This window comes from Hakea prostrata, chromosome 8 (genome assembly GCF_041222555.1).
Source record: "Hakea prostrata isolate BN-2017 chromosome 8, UWA_Hpros_2, whole genome shotgun sequence".
NCBI classification, from domain to species: domain Eukaryota; kingdom Viridiplantae; phylum Streptophyta; class Magnoliopsida; order Proteales; family Proteaceae; genus Hakea; species Hakea prostrata.
Genome location: NC_142607.1, coordinates 41,170,703 through 41,189,716, shown reverse-complemented (window position 1 = coordinate 41,189,716; position 19,014 = coordinate 41,170,703). Strand labels below are relative to the sequence as shown.

At 36.6% G+C, this 19,014-nt stretch overlaps 1 protein-coding gene across 1 annotated transcript; it reads left to right on the top strand.

The window, feature by feature from the left end:
* The first annotated feature begins 106 nt into the window (after positions 1–106).
* On the top strand, positions 107–15,101 carry LOC149007911 (folylpolyglutamate synthase-like). Its single transcript, XM_089164560.1, is given in 17 exon segments — positions 107–286; positions 1,112–1,332; positions 1,882–1,947; positions 3,492–3,601; positions 5,110–5,170; positions 5,386–5,469; positions 7,228–7,284; positions 7,405–7,465; positions 8,197–8,243; positions 8,406–8,483; positions 10,269–10,421; positions 10,858–11,079; positions 11,082–11,174; positions 11,294–11,372; positions 12,137–12,292; positions 13,081–13,274; positions 14,873–15,101. Coding segments are annotated over 16 exon segments (1,704 nt in total). The 5' UTR covers positions 107–286; positions 1,112–1,149; the 3' UTR covers positions 14,933–15,101.
* The last annotated feature ends 3,913 nt before the right edge of the window (positions 15,102–19,014 follow it).

The window sequence follows — 19,014 nt, the reverse complement described above, 5'->3', positions numbered from 1 at the left end:
CGCTGACGCTTAAATTCACCAACCACATATATTATAATCTATAAAAAGATTCTATTGCAAAGAGAATATATTCTGGCATACATAATACAATAGAATCTAAATAATAAAATAAGTCGGGAAAAAAAGACCTTTTTTGAAATGTGAGCTCAATCTTTAGAACGGCAAATGCTCGACGGCCACAGACGCAGATTTGAAGTTCTGAACTATAGAAACCACACAGAGAACCATACAGATAAGGAGAAGATTACGACAGGTTAGTGAGCGTCTCGGAAGGAGCCTTGGTCAGGTTAGTAATTCAATTAAATTTCCCCTTCAATTTTGATTCTCTATCTGGGTTTTGGCATTTGGCTGTTATTAGTTGAAGAATTGAACCCATAAGTTGAAGAATTGAACCCATGTGAGATATCAATTTTCCTCTTTTCTTCTGTCTTAGTTCTTTTGATATCAATTTCTGCTCTCTGGGTTCTTGGCGAATATTTTCCTTTCCTTTCCATCTGATGTCTTTCTCTGAATTTTTTTTTCTCTTTATCTCCCCATGCAATTGATGATTCTCCATTTATCTGGGAAAGATAGCCCAACCAAGGTCATCATCTAGAAGCATTATATTTTTCTGCTTCTTTCATGAATGATCTCTAATACTTTTACTCAGCTACTTCAGCTTACTTTGCTAATCTTATTTTCAAATATTTGATGTTACTGTCAGACATACTACTGAACTTGTTTTAAGTTTCCAAGACTCCCTACCTTATATATCCTTCAAAATGATACATTTTAGCTCTGAGTATCAGTTAGTAATCTGGTTTTGAATTCCAAGCAAATAATTTAGGAAGGAATTTTTCAGGGTATGGATATACAAACTAAAATCTATTTAGTTTGTTTTCGCATTGAAAAAATCACCGTACAAGTATGTTTGCCTTAACAAAATGATGATGAAATTTGTTACTAATCCTTTTACTTCATCTATTGGTTGATTAGTGCAGCAACATGCATGCTTGAAGATGCCTTAGTATGTCAATCTTCTCTTTTCATTCTAGCTATTTTATCTGCAGAATTTGTTCTCCAGTGTCACTCTGTGTTATCTCCATTCACCTATGAATTTCTGAATTTGCAGGTCCAAGACATAAAAAGTGGTTGTTTCCAGTCCGAATAATGAGAAGTGATGAAGTTTCAGAAAGAAACTTTCAAGGCTTGCCGCTATCTTCTTCTTATGAAACTGCTATGGAAGCACTTTCCTCTCTAATTTATAGTAAAAAGCGTGGAGATAGGTCTGTTATAAATGGAACAACTCCAGGTAGATATAGGGATTTGCGGTCGATGCATATTTATCTTAAGGTAAATGCAATTAATAGTCGTGACATTTTGTTACAAGTTTTTCCTGTTGGCACAAGTACCAATTTGTTCATGATATTTACACTAGGTTGGGAATTTGGAGTATGTCACCTTTTTTCTGTTCCATTGACTTGCCATTGTCTTTTGAACTTTTCCTGAAAAGAAAAAGCAGAGCACAACTCAAAAGAAGTTTCCTCGTTTATATTAAGGGACACCCCACCCTCACTTGAAGTGTTTAAGATTGGAGTAGTTGTTAATGTGGTGCAGGGGGAACCCTACTACCTAGGGCCCTACAAAAGCTTGTTAGTTGTACTCTTGTAGGGGACCTAAAGGAAAACACTAAACAAAGAAGGGGAGAATTGGGGGTGGGGAGCAACATATAAATATCGGCATGGCAACAGTAATAATGAACAATATAAACTCTAACTAGCGTGCAATAACTAAACAATAATAACCTATGCATCGCAAATAACATTATTTGTTTCTATCTCATTTAATTTGTGTTTATTTCTAAATCAAGTTGCTGACAAATGCTCACTCTTCTATAAGCAGATGTTAGGTTTGGAAGAAGACATAGCTGGTCTTAAAGTTATTCACGTTGCTGGAACTAAAGGAAAGGTATTCACCCATATAAATGAAAATATTCCGTCAAAATATATACGTACGATATCTGTATGGCATTTCTTTAGAATCTTATTTAAGTCCCTGACGGCACTTGTAACACTGCCACCACTTTACATGTGTAATCTATGTTTTCATGCTGACACTAATATCTGATTTCATAAATTTGGCAGTAACGAGGAAGTATTTAGGTTGCAATTTTGTTTTCGGACGAAATCGCAACTTATTCTGGACGACCAGTACAAAACAGTAATGTCTAGAATCTCTAGACCGAACCATGGATAGATTTTCAAGGGTTGCAAACTCACCTCATTGTGTGGGTTTAAAGGGCGTTCATCTTGTTAGAGATCCAAGATGACTTCGTTATGCCCCTTTGAAGTGACCTTTATGGTAGCCCACAACCATCAACCACACTTATGAACCCACCTGAGCTGTCATCTACCTCACTAGTTGGACCTAAGATCCGCTAAACCCCCTAACTTCTCGTATCTTTGTTTGCCTTTCCATCTTTCATCCCTTAATCAAAGTCACCAGCCGTCCCTTGGTCCAGCCATCCAGGCACCTGCCAAGACTACTGCAACCCTCTACCACCCGTTGTTAGGGTGGCCACTTCATGGAGACAACGCCATAAGCTAGAAGCGGCTCCTGTCCACCCCCTCCTCGATCCCTGTGAAAGTGAGATCTAACTTGGGTTATGCTCTCCATAGTTGCAAGGTGTTGCCATGGTGTTGCTTAAGCATTGCCTAGTGAACCAAGTGTCTTGGAAACATTACTTCTAGAACCCCTCCAACACTTGGGGTTGCCTAGACATTGTGACAATTATGGGTGCTCTAGATTTGGCACAGATACATTTGACATCCATATTGCAGAGTGGAGGGGAGAGAACACTAATGCAAACATGGAGGCTCCATGTCATATGGACCTCATGTCATATGGACCTCAATAATTCAGCATGTTGTCAAAGTGTGCGCCTAGATGCCTTGGCCAATTTTTGGGTCAAGGCAATGCCTTGTCGGCTTGCTTGGTGTTGCCTTGGTTTTCATTGCCCACTTATCGCCTAGCCTCACCTTGTAGCCTTGACGACCATGTAATTCAGAATTGAGTCAAATGCATGCGCAAATGTGTTGAACTAGCCACATGCCAAGTTGGGTTTCCATCTCAATCAATCTGCCACCATGTATTGAACTCTTACTCTCTTTTTTTCACCAACTAGCCATTGAATCGAAGATGCTGAAATTTTCTTTCAAACTTATTCCATATTTTCACATGGGAAATTGCATTTTGTCCAAGAATTTCTAGATGGATAGATGGCGACATGGATAAGATATCCAAAAAATTTGAATGTAAACCAAAATGCTAAGTGCAAAAATTTGGGGCTGTAATTGGATCCTGAGTCCTGAACTTGTAAGACCGTGGATGTGTATGAGAACTCCATTTTATGATGCAGATTATATGAGCTATCTTCATGCTAGGAGTTTTAACATGAGAACAATTCAAATTGTTTGAATGTGTTTTGTTCTTAACTGAAACTCTTCGTACAGGGTTCAACATGCACATTTTGTGAGGCTATTTTGCGGGAATGTGGACTTAGAACTGGACTCTTCACGTCCCCACACCTAATTGATGTGAGAGAAAGGTTTCGGATAGAAGGGTTAGTATTTCAAAGCATTACAATTTACTAGCTATACATACAAGGGATTTTATTGTCTACACCTTCTAAATTATCAAATAAATTGTGACCTGTTCTTTTTATTCTCTTAGTACAACATGTTTTTTTTCTTTCAATGAGCACAAAGTCTAGTTATTTCACATATCAACTCAAAGAATGTGCAAGACAGTGACAATTCTTGTATTGGTGTGATTGTAAGTCAATCTCGATATTGTACGAGAACCCTCTTTATCCCATGACTTACAGAACTCTTTGGAATTACAGCATTATACAGTGGGCAATTTAAAGAAGGGTCACACATTCTAAATACACCTTCACTCTTGGAAATAATAGAATGGGAAATTTAAAGGTCATGGATTCTGAATAAACTTATAGGTGCATCATTCAGACAATCCTCTCAGTCTCTCTTCTCTTTCTTTTTTTTTTTCCTTTACCAAATCATGATGATGCGAACCATGTACACACACAAATATTCATAACTCATATTCTGTTGTTCAGCGGGGGCTTCTTAGTTCACTCTCTTTTTTACAAGTCTATATTATATGTTGTAGAGAGTTCAATTCAATTACAGCATTCTGCCTGATCCTTGGAACTTACTTTGGATGCCTTAGATACTGACTTCTCTGGTTTAAGTTTTCATAATTTACCAACTCCAACCAAGTGCAAGAACCTGATGTAAATCAACAATCAAGAGCTTACCATTTCTGTGATCACAGGAAATCACACTTCAACAAGGTGTATCTCAGTTTACTGCCATCCGAACATCTAATGAATGAATCAGTTCAGCAAGTGTCAAAATGATTTCTGGACTGTTAAGGTTCCAGTTTGGTCAAACCAGTTTCTGACTCTGAATTGAAACTTGCTAGGTTCTAGTTTGTGGCCTACATGGAGCTATCATCAATTTCATATAGTCTAGATATTTACCAGAGCTAGTTGAAGAACTGTACTTTATTTGGTTTAATAAAAAGGATCTGGTGGGAGTATCATCGCATGCAGTGACCTTTATGATTCTGCACACAGGATCAGGGAAGGGCTAAAGCCTTTTTAATCTCCATGGCTTCACTCTTAGATTGACTTGAAATGGATTGTCTGTTTGAGTCTGGGAAACAATTCAATATTTTTCTTTTGTAACTTGTAAGTGAAACAGTGTTTTGGTGGCTAATGATTGGGAAATGGAAAGCCAGGCATGTTGGTGAGCATTTCATATGTTTGTATTATGAGGTGTATGCCCAGCCCATAGATGATGTTTCAAGAAATGTGCTATTTAAAAATTCTAAAATCTAAATATACATTTTTAGATGCTTCTAAATAGTTGTTACCATTAATCACTGCCTCATTTGACACTACATTGAACCATTCATCCAGTCATTAATTTTTTCTAAAACAGATAACAAACCTATCTGCTATTTTGGTTTGGTAACTCTTTTTGGTAGAACTATTTTGATATATTTCATTGTTAGTAACATGTGCCATTATGTATGCTTTTACAGGTTGGATATTTCAGAAAGTAAATTTTTACAGTACTTCTGGGATTGTTGGAACCAGTTGAAGGTACTGATTAAGTATATACTTTCTTAAAAAAAAATTCAAACTTCAAGTGGAACTCGAATAGATGTCTGCTCATAGAATAACTATGATGTAATTGTTTCTTCGTGTGTGTGTGTGTGTGTGTGTTTGTGTGTATTCCCTCCAGAAAGGTTTTATGGTTCTTCAACATAGTAATTTTTATAAGGCAATGCTTTGTCATGGGATACTCTCGTTTGCAGGAAAAAATCATGGAGGACTTGCCCATGCCCCCTCTATTTGAGTTCCTAACTTTGTTGGCCTTCAAGATATTTGTCTGCGAAAAGGTAATTTGCATAAATTGCTTTTTTGTGTATTTGGTATTAATTTTTTATGAAATCATTGTTGTTATTATTTTAAGCTTTATTTATTCAAACAAGGTATGCTTTAGAAATCTAAGAAGATTACAAAGCAATGAAACCTGGAGATTAAGATTTGGGAGAGGAATTGTAAGCATGTGAAGATCAAATTAACCTAAATTTTCAAGCAGCTTCACTTGTAGTGAGGGCCAAAAAACCAAGGTCTTTAGAAGAACCAACTCAAATGAGTACAATAAAGAGTTTCTTGAAAACTCAGTCATGGTCCTATTGATGGTTTCATGACATTCATCCATCATTAGAGCCTCTGTTGCTAGTGCTGCATCATTCTAGTGACCCTGCTGGTGTTAGCCTGTTACTGGAAGTTGTTTTCTGCTGCAACTGTTGAAGCTCAATAACTTCACTTCCCTTCTCTAGAAGCTGCAGGCTTTTGGAGCATAGACCCACCCCATCATCCACCCTACTTCATCCCAATCCTGGACCACTACATTGGCTGGATTGCTCACAACCTTATCTTCTATTCCTGGATGCTGCATTTGAATTCTATTCTACCCAATGGTGTCATGCCAAATTTCCAGCCAGTTATCACCTCCACTAGACCCACATTCAATCCAAGTTTGGTTTCCAACAGGTGGCTGTTTAAACCTGCAGAAACCTAGTCTCTAATTTGGGAACTGCTGGCCTACCTTTTGATTGCAGTGCCAGAAGTTGGTGAAACTTTCAGCAGTGCTTTATCTACAGCCTATAATCTTCAAATTTGAGCAAGTTGTGCAGTCTGCTTTGGCGGGAATCACTATCTTCTAATTTCTGAACTTGTTTCTAGTTTGATCTAGTGGCGGAGTTTTGCACCAATCTTATTGAAGCTTGAACATGTTACTTGGGACTGGTTCCCCTTGGTTTACAGACTCACGCCATTGTTTCACCAGTCTTTTCCAGCTGCCCCTACTCAGTTTTTCTTTACTCATTGCAAAGTTCAGTCCCTCTTCAATGCTTCATTGATGGTTGTCTTTCTCGGTGCACTGATACCCCTTGAAACATGTTGATTGTTGATTCCTGGGGTCCTTCCTTTTTCATTTTAGTAGCCCAAGCCCAAAGACTGGGCTTTATATGCTGTGTCGTTACATTATTCTTCCTTCTCCTACCTTGTTTTGGGGAGTTTTTCCCCCTCATCCTTTTGTAATGGAGAACATCCAAAAATTGGAAAAAAGAAAAAGAAAAAAAAGCAAACTGAACCGATAGCCCATAGGAAAATCATTTGGGTTTTGATATGTTTCAGGAGAGATTTCCTGCATGGCACCTCCTCTCTCATGTATGTTTTATATGCAAAGCAAAAGGGGAGTCAGATAAATGGTTTTCTTTGGTTTTTCCGGTCATGTTCATATATCAAATTTGATTAAGGTTTCTTTACCCTATGTCTTTTCAATTACCTGAATGCTTTACACAAACCCTGCTGTTTTCCAGTTGGTTGCTAAGTAAAGAGTTATCAACAGTCAAAATATTCTATTGCATCCCCCCCCTCGCTGCCCAAAAAAAGAAGAAAAAAAACACACTCACACACACACAAAAAAAAAATCATTGGAACTCTCTATCCCCTTTTGCTTGTTATCAATTTAGTGTGTATGAATAACTTGGCAACTGTTGGTTGTTTCATTTAAAAGAAAATGTGAAGAATTTTTTTGTACTATGTTATGGTATCCATCACTGAGCTGAAGTGTTGTTTGCTTATAGGTTGACGTTGCAATTATTGAGGTTGGTCTTGGGGGAGAACTAGACTACACGAATGTGGTAATATATATCTCTTTTGAACAAAGCACAGGAATTTGTTCTTTTTAAGTTTCTTGAATGCCATAGTAGTTGCACAAGATAGAATCTTATGATTATGGAATTTGTTATAAAATTGTACAGATCAAAGAACCTATTGTTTGTGGGATATCTTCCTTGGGTATGGATCATACAGAAATTTTAGGTATGGCTAATTTCTTTTCCAAAATTTTGATCCTTAACAATTGCTTTTGTTGTGCTGCTTTACGGTGGTGGAATCTCATCTTAGTGCCCTATTTGTGACACCTTATGGTAAAGTGTTATGTCATTGGGGTTGGTTTATTTCTGTTTGCTTATCAGATGTCATGGTTCTAATCCCACTTGAATTTTTTTTTTTTTTTTTGCTTTCATTTTCTAACTCAATGAGGAACCATTAGGATAACAAGAAAACTTGGTACAAAGTGGATAATCTGAAGCCAGAAAAGAGAAGAGAAGATGTGGGAAATTGAGAAAGTACAAGAACGTAGATTTAGTTGTTTGGTTGGCATGCATTATTTTTTTTATTTATCATCAGGTGGGACAAAGTTTGCTAGAAAGTCTCATTATGACCCCAAGATCCATCCGTCCTACTTACAATATGAGAATCACTTTTAAACATTTACAGTCTTATTGGCGCACAAACTTGTGGAAAGGAGGGATTGACATTATTTGTATCAAGGGAAGATCTAGATTTTAAAGATCCGGTTCTTATTTTGGAGGTGCCACTTCCTCAGTAGGCAAAACATGTTGAGACTATTCTTTCTCAAGAAAATAATTGTCTTGGCCTATCTCTTGCTAACCAAATGGAACCAATAAATTCAGTTTGGTGAAGTAGCTACTCAGAATTTGGAAGAGTAGTTTCTGTGCATTTAATAATACCAGAGAACCTACATGCAGGAGATACACTTGGAAAAATTGCTTACCAAAAGGCTGGAATTTTCAAGGTATGAAGCTTGTTTTTGTAACTTCTGAACTGTCATAAACTATGGTTTTCCTTAGTGTTGGAATTTTTCGTAAAGTAATTATTTTTTTTGATTATCCAACTAGTGCATTCTTCATTTTCAAATATTCTCTGAAATGGTTTGCTGTCTAACCTACTTCTGAAGCACAAAGTTCCTGCTTTCACGGTACCTCAACCTTCGGAAGCAATGGACGTTCTTAAGGAAAGGGCTTCTAAATTAATGGTCAGTTACAGCTACTTATTTATTTTTTTGGGTACATACACCTACTTATTTATTTAGTATATCCAGGTTTCCTGGAGAAGATATAGTTTTCCAGTCCCAGCATAAATATCTTCATTATTCCTTTTTTTGATTATGGATATATGGGTTGCCAAAAAAGTCAAATTGTTTGCAAGGATGCTGTCAATTTATCATAATTAAGATGGCAATAAACACAAATCTTATTATACATGTGTGCTCATCATCCCCAAATCTGGTAGATTTTGCATTGTGTTGTACAACATATGGTGAAACAATGAGCACTCTTCGTCCTCATTTCTTAAAATGCTACACAAATTTATTGGAGGCATAGCTAGTATCTGTTACATGTTCTTCATGGCACTGATTCATGTATTACCAGAGCTCGTTCTAAATGTACAAAAGTACTGTGGCAAATAAGTAGACATCTCTAGATACATCATTTATTAGTGTACCATCTGATATCCATACTCATATGAAGCACTTGAACATCAACTTTTGAAAATTCTAGTACAGAGCAGAATCAATTTAACTAGCACAGTGGTGCCTTAATGACTCTTAGAAGATGCACCTTCATATGAACCATGCTAGATTACTTCTCAACACCATGGAGGTCAAATTTTTTGCTTCTGAGGCTCATATTGTCAAAAATACTAGCTGAACTCTGAGCTTTCTAGCTGCTACCTTGTTCATCAACAAGCTGATATCTTTCTTGTTAGTGTCTGGGGTTGTGGTGGCTTTTCTTGGGCATTATGTGTTGGATGATCATAGCCTTGTTTCTGAGTGAATGTGTTGGTGGCTTAAATGTATCACACCATAAACAACCTTATCACTTGACAACAAAGTGGGTTGGATCTGCTTATTGCTAACCATGTTGCTTTTGTTCCCAAAAGTGATGACTCACATTCTACATCAGTTTAAAACAAAGAACTAGATATAATATAGGCAACAAGAGAGGATCAGATTTTTGTAGGGGATGGTAACAGGTGCCTGGTGGTGTTACCTTTCTTTCATCTTTTTCAATGTCACTGTATGAAGGAAAGTTCGTTTCATATTATTTTGTTATTTTGATGTTTTGAGTAATATGTGGAGTTGGGTGTGCCCATGAATCATAATATGCATGTATGGGGTATCAGTCCTTATATTTTTACGTAAGGAGGTAAAATTTCCAGTGATGATTTGGGTGTGACATCTAAACTCTTGAATCTCATGGAGAATTATGTACCCTTTTCCAAGTCGTGGAATACTAAGCAGAAAGATTCTATTCTTCTATCAAAATTCCCTGGAACATCCTGCATCTTTCATGATTCATTGCACTTACAAGGGAGATTACCAAAAACTTATAAACAAATGTGTTTGCCACCACATAAGCATAAGAATTGGGTGATCACCCATACACTTACTTAATGTGAAAGAATATAAGGAATTAGCGCTTTGCATTTTCTGTTTCAATATGATTCTCTTGTAACTTTTGGGCACTTGTTGGATGGTACAGGAAGGTGTTCTTTAGTCTTTGGGGATTGGTACTGTGTGCTCTGCTTGTGTTGAGATATGTTCACTGGCATTAGTGTCCAAGCTTGTGGTAGTTTGTTTATTAGTTATCAAGCATGATAGGGGGGAGGGGGTCCCTGTCGTGGTAGATATTAGAGATAGTGCTTAAGCCTCTAAGCTGTTAGTTGTTGGTGTTAGTTATATTCATTTATTTTTGTTCACCTGAATTTTACTTATAATTGACAATGTAGCCGACTGATCTGATCTTTCCCACTGCAGGTTCCTTTACAAGTAGCACCTCCCCTTGATCCTGAAAAGTTGAATGGAGTCAAGCTTAGCCTGTCTGGTGATCATCAGTATATAAATGCTGGCCTCTCTGTTGCACTTTGTAGATGTTGGCTTCAAAATACTGGAAACGCAAAGGAACTCTTTGTTAAGTGTTGGTTGACTCTATCAACCCTGAATGGACTTGAAACTTATTATTTATGCATGCAATACTATAACGTCATAGGAGAGTAGAAGAACCTCAAGTTTCAAAACACTGATAGAAGCATCACTAAATTCATGCTATCTTGAAAAACATACTTTCTAATCCTTAACACTGTAACTGTGAATGTTCAATCACTAAATGAACTAAACAACTGAAGGGTTTTTTTTTCTTCTTATTAATATGCTATCAACAAATCAACATGTTGTCTGGGTTTTATGTGCTAAAAGAAAAGTTATTTATTCCCCAAACACTTTATTGGTTGGCTTAGTTGTGATAATGAGGAGCGCCATTGGGAATTCTCCTCATGAGAAAGTTCTTAATTTTTACTCATTAATTCCACATCTACCACTGCCTAACATATTTTGGATCGAAAATCAGGAAAACAATTCATCAGATTTGCCGAAGGAATTTCTGAAAGGTCTTTCAACTGCACGTCTTTCTGGAAGGGCTCAGATTGTTCATGATATTATCAGAGATAGTTCTTGTGGAGATCTAATATTTTATTTGGACGGAGCTCACAGCCCTGAGAGTATGGAAGTTTGTGCAAAGTGGTTCTCCAGTGCTTTAAAAGAAAACAATATGCCTTCTTCTTCTTCTTCTTCTCTGAGAATGCAAAACTGAAAGAATCGTGGAGTAATTGTGCAGGTCAACATGGAAAACATAATTCTGAGGGCTCGAAGATAATTTCGAAGCAGGTAATGTCCCCAATCAAATGCTTTGTGGTAGTAATCATAGTCAAGAGACATCTTTCTATGTTTGTAAAGCTTATTTTATGTTCCTTCTACAAGCGTAAGTTTAAACTTTTCTTTTACAGGTTCTTTTATTCAATTGCATGGACATGAGAGACCCTCAGATTCTGCTGCCACGGCTTGTCAATAGTTGTGCTTCCTCTGGTACTTCCTCACTGCTTGGAAATAGTAATATAGTGATTCTCCATTCTTTGAAAATTCCTTGTCTCCTAAGTGCCTGTTTGGGACAGCGCATTGGGCTTCTGCAAATGGGCTTTTAGATGCCAGCTTTTCCCAAACTTGTTGACATGGGGGTGTTAACTGCCCTCCTGCCTCATAACTTTGCACGTCTATCCCCACCCCAGTTTCTTGGCTTATGACACTGGAACTGATCAGGATTCCAGGTTTGAAACCTTACTGGACAAGCCTTCTTGCTCCTGAGAAATCACCTTTGGAAGCCCAGAAGCTGAAGCGTCATATGCAAATGCTAACTCTTTTCTGTGAAAGAAGACACTTTGATGCTCAATGACCTCTTTAGCTTCTTTCTCCAACCCTTCAACTGCCCCCCCCCAACCCAAAAAAAAAAAAAAAGGGGGGAAAAAAACAAGTCTTTCGTAAAGTTTTCAGTGAATTTATTTGTGTTCCTCCTCTAATTACGTGAAAAAGAATGTAATCTGTGTTCCTCCTCTAATATACTGGAAAAAAGAAATGCATCTGGTAGTTGTGATAATGTACAGTCTCTTACCCCTACTTCTGCATAGAGGCTATTTCCAAACATGAACCCATGAATCTGTGATCACTTGATCCCAATAAAGCAACCTATATTTGTTGCACCAAGGCCCACCCTGTGGCCTCAGACATGGTTTTATGAAGAAAATTGTCTATATCATCCTGTGAAATGATGTTGGTTTCTCTTGTAAATCTTGCAGGTGTTCATTTTTCAAAATCCCTTTTTGTTCCAAGTATGTCAAAATATAACAAGGTCACATCTGGTGCTACAGTCATCTGCCCAGATAATTCTCCTCAAAGCTTGTCATGGCAATTTACACTGCAGAAAGTATGGGAGGAGATAATTCATGGGAAAGGTGAAGGCAGTATTTTTTGTATATGCTTGCAATTTAAGTTTCTGCCTAAGGAATTAATTATAATGCATGAAGATGATCTACAGAATATTTTTTTCATTAAAAGTTGGCCATTTGCCATGAGCATTTTAGCCAACATGAGAAATCATTCTTTGTATGTACTTGCAATTTGGCCCCCATTGTAGCTTCCATGTGGCAGATACTGATATGTTGCATAGGATGGATGTTCAACAAAATGACCCTGTTTGGTTGGGTATATGCATACTCATAAATGCTCTAAATTTACATGAACTTAATGTATAATGTTGAATAAACATGGGAAATAAATTGCTGATGTTGTGGGAAAAAAATTATGGGGGCCTGGCGGCTGCTGCACCTAGACAGCAAACTGCTCTACCCCCTTGCCTTGCCCCCAGGAAAGGGACTTTCTGCCGAGAATGATGCTTGTGAATGCGATCACGTTGGCCAGTGCACATATACAAGCTGTACAGGCTAATGCAGCATCCTCTTGTCTAGACGATATGTTAGTGTAAAAACATGTGATATTGTGATGTTTACTTGGGTGCTTGACTGACTCACCCCTTGCCTGAAGTGAAGGTGATTAAAAAAAATTGTTGCCAAAGACAACTTTGCTGCTGACATGCCTGGTTGATGACAGGCCCAGCCAAGGCATTGCTTGCCACCTTAAGCTTTCCTGTAATAACGGTGATCATAACGGTGGTTCTGATTAAGCACTTCTGAATGTAAATATAGTAACTAGATACATTTTTCTGTTTCATTTTCCCAATCAGATGCTATCCTTGAAGAGAACTCCTTGAAAGATAATCCAGTGACTACATTTGATGGATCCCTTTCTGAATATGCTCCTCAGAAATGCAATCCATCCAAGGGACAGTTCACCTGCAGTTCTGTGGTTCCATCATTGCCATTGACAATAAAATGGATGAGGGACTCTGTTAAGGAAAATCCTTCTTTAAGACTTCAGGTAAATTTTGGTCTGAATTTGAAGTCCAATTGATTTTTTTTTTTCTTCTTTTTCTTTTTTTCAAATAATTTGGGAAAATCAGATCTTAGTAGCAGAGTGAGCTGTACCTATTCTATCTTATTTTGACAAGGACTCTATGGCTGATATGGCCTGGGCTGGGTTAGGAAGGTAGTGGCCCCAGTCCAAGCGTGTGGCATATCAGGCAGGACTCTGTTATGCTTGGCCGGCTGGGAGGAGATCATGCCAAACTAAACCTGAACAATTAAATATGAACAATGTTCACTTCTATTATTTATACTTCCATTATTTATTGTGGAAAAGAATAAATTTTCTGTATAATAATATGCAAAAACATACAACAACAACCATATTGACCAAAAAAAAAAAAAAAACAACCATAACCTTTTCCCAACTCAACTGGGTCAGCTAGATGGATCCTAAAAGAGAATACAACAACAATAATGATGACAATAAATAAAAAGAGGCATATGGGAAAAGGTAGAAGCGACCAGTGCATACAACATTCATACATAGTGTAGAGAATTGATCCCTCTTAGCTGCATACCACTTTTCTGTTAAGTTTATAATACATGTCGTATACAAAAGTATATCTCTGTCATATAAAACATAAGTTGCACTAGTGTTTTTAACATTATAGTATCTTGTACAATGTATATGGTGGCAGTGAGATCCCCAACTGAACAGTGTGGGGAACCTTTTGCACATTGTCTTACGTTTGTGTAGAATTAGTTCAACTGAGAACAACTCTACAGAAGGATCAGTCATCATGCCTGCTACTTTTGCATAATCTTAGGAAAGTCAAAAAATTTAAAGGGTAAGTAGATGCAAACAGAGTTAGTTTTGTTCCCTTATTTCTTTTGTTTTTTCTTTTCTTTTTTTAAATAAAAGATCTCCATCAGAGTTCACCTGTCTTAGCTGTCATGTGACAGGTATTGTGGGGCCGAATGTTCAATGAGAAGCTGCTCTGAATTGTTTGAACCTAACAGACTGTTAACTCAACTCAAACCATTCTAGGGTTTTACTTTTCCATTACTCCAAATTAGTTTGGCCCCAGGATTCAACAATTCACACGTAATGGGCATTTTTAATGTCTTAGGTCCCCAGGTCCAGGGCCCAAAGATAACTTGATTTGAAACAAGTTAGTAATATGCTGGTTCTGGTCCCAAAACTGATCCAGGCCTAACCAAACCCAAAACTGAAACTGGACTAAACTGACCCATTGAGACCCTTATATTTACGGCTGAAACCTGAGCCTAATCTAGCTCTACCAATTGCTGAATGAAGCAAAGGAAATGGTTAAAACATGGCTTTGGAAAAATCTGTGCCATTGAGGTTACAAGGGAAATGTGCATTTTAAGGTGACCTAAACTTGAACCATGGACTTTCGACTTCAAGGTAGGTGTCCTCTTTCCACTAAACAGTCAGGACCCAGCAGTTTTTGTGTTGGTAAGATATGATGCAGAAATTGTACTTCCTCATCTGCTTCTGTGGGATTTCTGTCCATGTTGCTTACAGCTTTCTTGATTCCTCATTTCAAAGATGCACCTGATATAATATTTTCTATTTGGCACATGCAGGTTCTTGTAACCGGCTCCTTGCATCTTATCGGAGATGTGCTGAAGCTTTTAAGGAAGTGAATGCAAGTTATAGGCAGTGATTACAGCCATTCATTATTGTGTATCCTCAAACTTTATCAAGCTCAAGTGTACATTGTTTAAAGCAAGCAAGGTTCATTACATCACTTGCTAAGCAAATAATGACTATGCTATATGATTTCTAATGTAAGTTATCATTATTTTGTTATTATGATACATTTCAAGCTGAGCCTGTTGTTTACCAAAAAAAAAAAAAAAAAACTGAGCCTGTTCCCTCTCTGCTGAATAAAATCTCTTTCCACCGAAAAAGAAAAAAAAAGGAGCACTGAGCCTGTTTAACTATATTCAGCATGGGAATCTTTTCCAGTGTCTCCATCATATGCGATTTTTTATGTAATATAGCACTCTGGTATTATTAGAAGACAATTGAATCTCAGCTTTCATCTTGTTCAGCATTTATACCTTTTGCATTTCCTTTGTTTTAGCATTTTGAAGGATTTGTTGGTAAGCATATGCCCTTTGCCACTTGGCAGTTTGGATTGTTATTGAAGGTATACCCCAAATCCCTTTTAACATGACAAGTTACATCCTAGACAGAGTTGGCCATTTGGCAAACATTGTCAAAGAGGGAAAATCCAGGACTTGGAATAGGTTGCATGGACACATGAGAGTGCAAATGAATTGAATTTAAGGCTGAAATTTGACATATGGCTAATGCTGAACTTTCCTTTGATATCCAACAATTGGAGTTATCACCCCAGCCTTCCACATTGCATCAGTAGGTCCCCACTTATAAAATTTTATGCAATCTGGATTGAAATTATAATGGTTGATGGAATATGCATGTTACATTCATGGATTTTTATTTTGTTTTGGGTAAACAATTTGACATTCATGGATGCAGTATATATATTTTGCTCAAAGTATGAAATCCATGTAAAAGAACAGGTTTTTCAGGTTCTTACACAAGGTGCTCCATCAAACAATGTTAGAAAATGATGATTGAGTCTACCAGTTTTTGCAGCATAGCTTGAGAATGGTTTACTTGGCTGAAAGATGCTGGGATTCCCAACCTCACACAACTTCACCCACTTTTGCAATACTTTTTTCTTTTCTTTTCATGGAAAAATTGGCACTTGACAGTCCAATGTTGAAAAGCTTGAATTAAGGTTTGCCTATTATCCCAAATGGTGAAATCATGTGGCAATTCAACCACTGGATAGATAATGGATGGTTTGGATAGGATACACTATGAGCTACAACAAGACCTATAGTTTTAACAAGGAAATTGTGAACAAAAAGGAGAGTAAAATACATCAGAGAATGGTTATCAGGTCTTCTTCTGGGAAGTTATAAACATCCATGAAGCACTTCACATGAGGTCATATGTTAGATCAGTTCCTTCAGAACTGCTTTTTCTTTTCCGACTTCTTATGGGGCAAAGCAGTAAGCTTCAATAGTTTGAACTTTGTTAGTCTGCCACTTCAGTTCTTCATAAGACAGAAAACACCTTATTATGCTCCATGGTTGAGATGCTTAATGGTGCAAGATTATTCACACAATCATAATCTTTCAACTGTGGCATGTTTCTGCCAATCGCGAACCCTGTGTCAAGGGCTTCCACACAAGCAGAACTCAAGGAAGCTATTTTCCTACGTAGCCTTACTTCCAACAATTTTTGCTCAAAAGTTATATCAATATATTAACCTCAAACTACAACTATAGTCTTTATTTTTTTGGTAAAGGCTACAACTATAGTCCACCAACCTCAAACCACAATTGTAGCATATTTCTCATATATTAACATGGTCTAGGTTATTTTAACTTAACTTTCTTCGAATTCTAGGTTTATATGAGCGATCTTACTTGATTGACCCACAAGAAAGGGTTTCCTCCCGGATTCTTGTTGGACCATAACATCAATGAGAACCGGCACTAGCACGAATTTGAGTGGAAAGAAAGCATCAACATGGATGGGATTTTTTCTGATGCTTCAAAGGGCACAACGAGAGGAGTTGCTGATGTGGTAGACACCGTAAGTGCAGTAACCACCATCAAAGATATGGTAGGATGTTATGCACATAATGGGCTCAATCTAGTGTATGGGCGTCAAATTGGACCAACCTAATGTAGAATAAGGTCAAAAGTGTTTGATTCAACTCATCCATTACTTTGGAGCTTTTGATGCGTTGCTCAAATACCTAACAAAGAATCACCTCTATTTTATCTATGAAACCTTGCCAACAACCCTCTGAGAGAATTGTCTCCTGTATATAAATAACATTTCTTTGAAGAAACTATTTATTCTGTTGAACATCTCTTGAAGAATACTGCTTGGTTTTTTTATTACTGCTGGACTCATTTGAATGTTCAAATATATAAACTATTTCTGTCAAAGCGTTTGGATCACTTTCCGTAGCAGTTACCATGAGAAAACAATTTATTATCCCACTGGCCGGCACCACTTTATTGAAACTTAACAAGAAAGAAAGACCAGAAAAACCATTTTCTATTAATCCAACTTTTAAACATGGTCATTAGACTTGATTGTTTACTAATCAAAAACTGCATTATTATAATATAAACTGTTTAGGGTTTTCTTTTTCTTTCAAAATAATGTCAATTTGGTACTTGTTTAGCTGTGGGTCCCACAGAGGTGGAGCCCAGACTAGTGGTCAATCTGGGTTTCTGGCATGTTTCATTGATGGAAGATCATTTTTATTTCTTTAATGAGCAAATTGCATATAGACCCAGGTTGCAATAGTTTTTATTTTTGAAAAATCAATTATAAACACACTGCTTAAAATTAACATAATTAGATTTGAAACTGAAAAGACCATAATATCATTGCATATTTAAACCATAATACTTGTTTATCTTAATATTAGTTGAAATAACCCAACTGCTCTTACTAACCCACTTGAAACATAACTAGAATATATCCCCAAACTTATTGCCTCTACTTTGGAGCTATGTTTGTCATGGAATGTTTTTTAATCAAGGGTAGATCCAAGATTCAATATCGGGAGGGGTCAAGTACTAATATTTCATAGAGAACACAATAAAATTTTCTACCAATTATCTTTATTGTTAAAAATTTTCTCCAAATAGGGGACTAAGTGTTGATATTTCACATATAAAAAGAAGATTACAGGAAAATTTTCAAAAAATCAAAATTGAAAAAAAAGAGTTTTAAAAAAAAATTGGGGAAGGGGGAGGAGATGGGCCCTAGCTCCAATTTAACTTTGTCCATGACTGTAATTGATTGCAAATACAAGAAGTCTATACATAATTTGCTCTTTTTAATTTTTTTTTAAATGATAAAATTTATTCCTCAATAAAAAAAAAAGAAAATTGTAATTGTACTGACACCCCAAAATGGAGGCCTTAAAGCACTGACACCCCCACATTATGTTTAAAAACCATAGAGACCCAAAACTTGAATTTTCATTGAATATATTTATCAAATTTATCACCGAAAACCATTTCAAACATTATTTATTATAAGGATTTTTTTTAAAATAAACAGTAATTTAAATGTTTTCAGTGATAAATTTGATAACTATATCCAATGAAAATCTAATTTTAAGGTCTTTATGCTTTTTAAACATAAAGTGAGTGTCATAAAAATAAGGGGGTGTCAATGCTTTAAAGCCTATATTTTGAAGTGTCAGTGCAATTTCCTCTAATAAAAATAAACAATGGGAGGATTTTCAATATGAAAGCTTTTTATTGTAAATTTCTCTACATTTTTGGAATTTTCCTAAAAAAAATGAAGGATTTTGTTCTTAAATGGGGCAGTTTTCATGAATCTAACCATGCAGATTGAAAATTTTTTCTTCATTTTCTTTGGTATCAGATGCAAAAAAAATTAATAATTACCAAGAATAAATAAGAATAAAATTTTGCATATTAGGTGTCTCCTTAGTTGTCATGTATGTCATTTTGTTTACGTATAATTTCCGTTAACCGTATTTACTAACATGAAAAGGTCTATTTCTGCACCGACCACCCTAAAGCATTTGTGCCTGTGGTCCCACCACGCTCCAATGGCTAAAATAATGTTAACTTTCTTGATTAATTCTTCCTTGTTCTTCTTCTTCTTCAAAGTAGCCGTTACATTT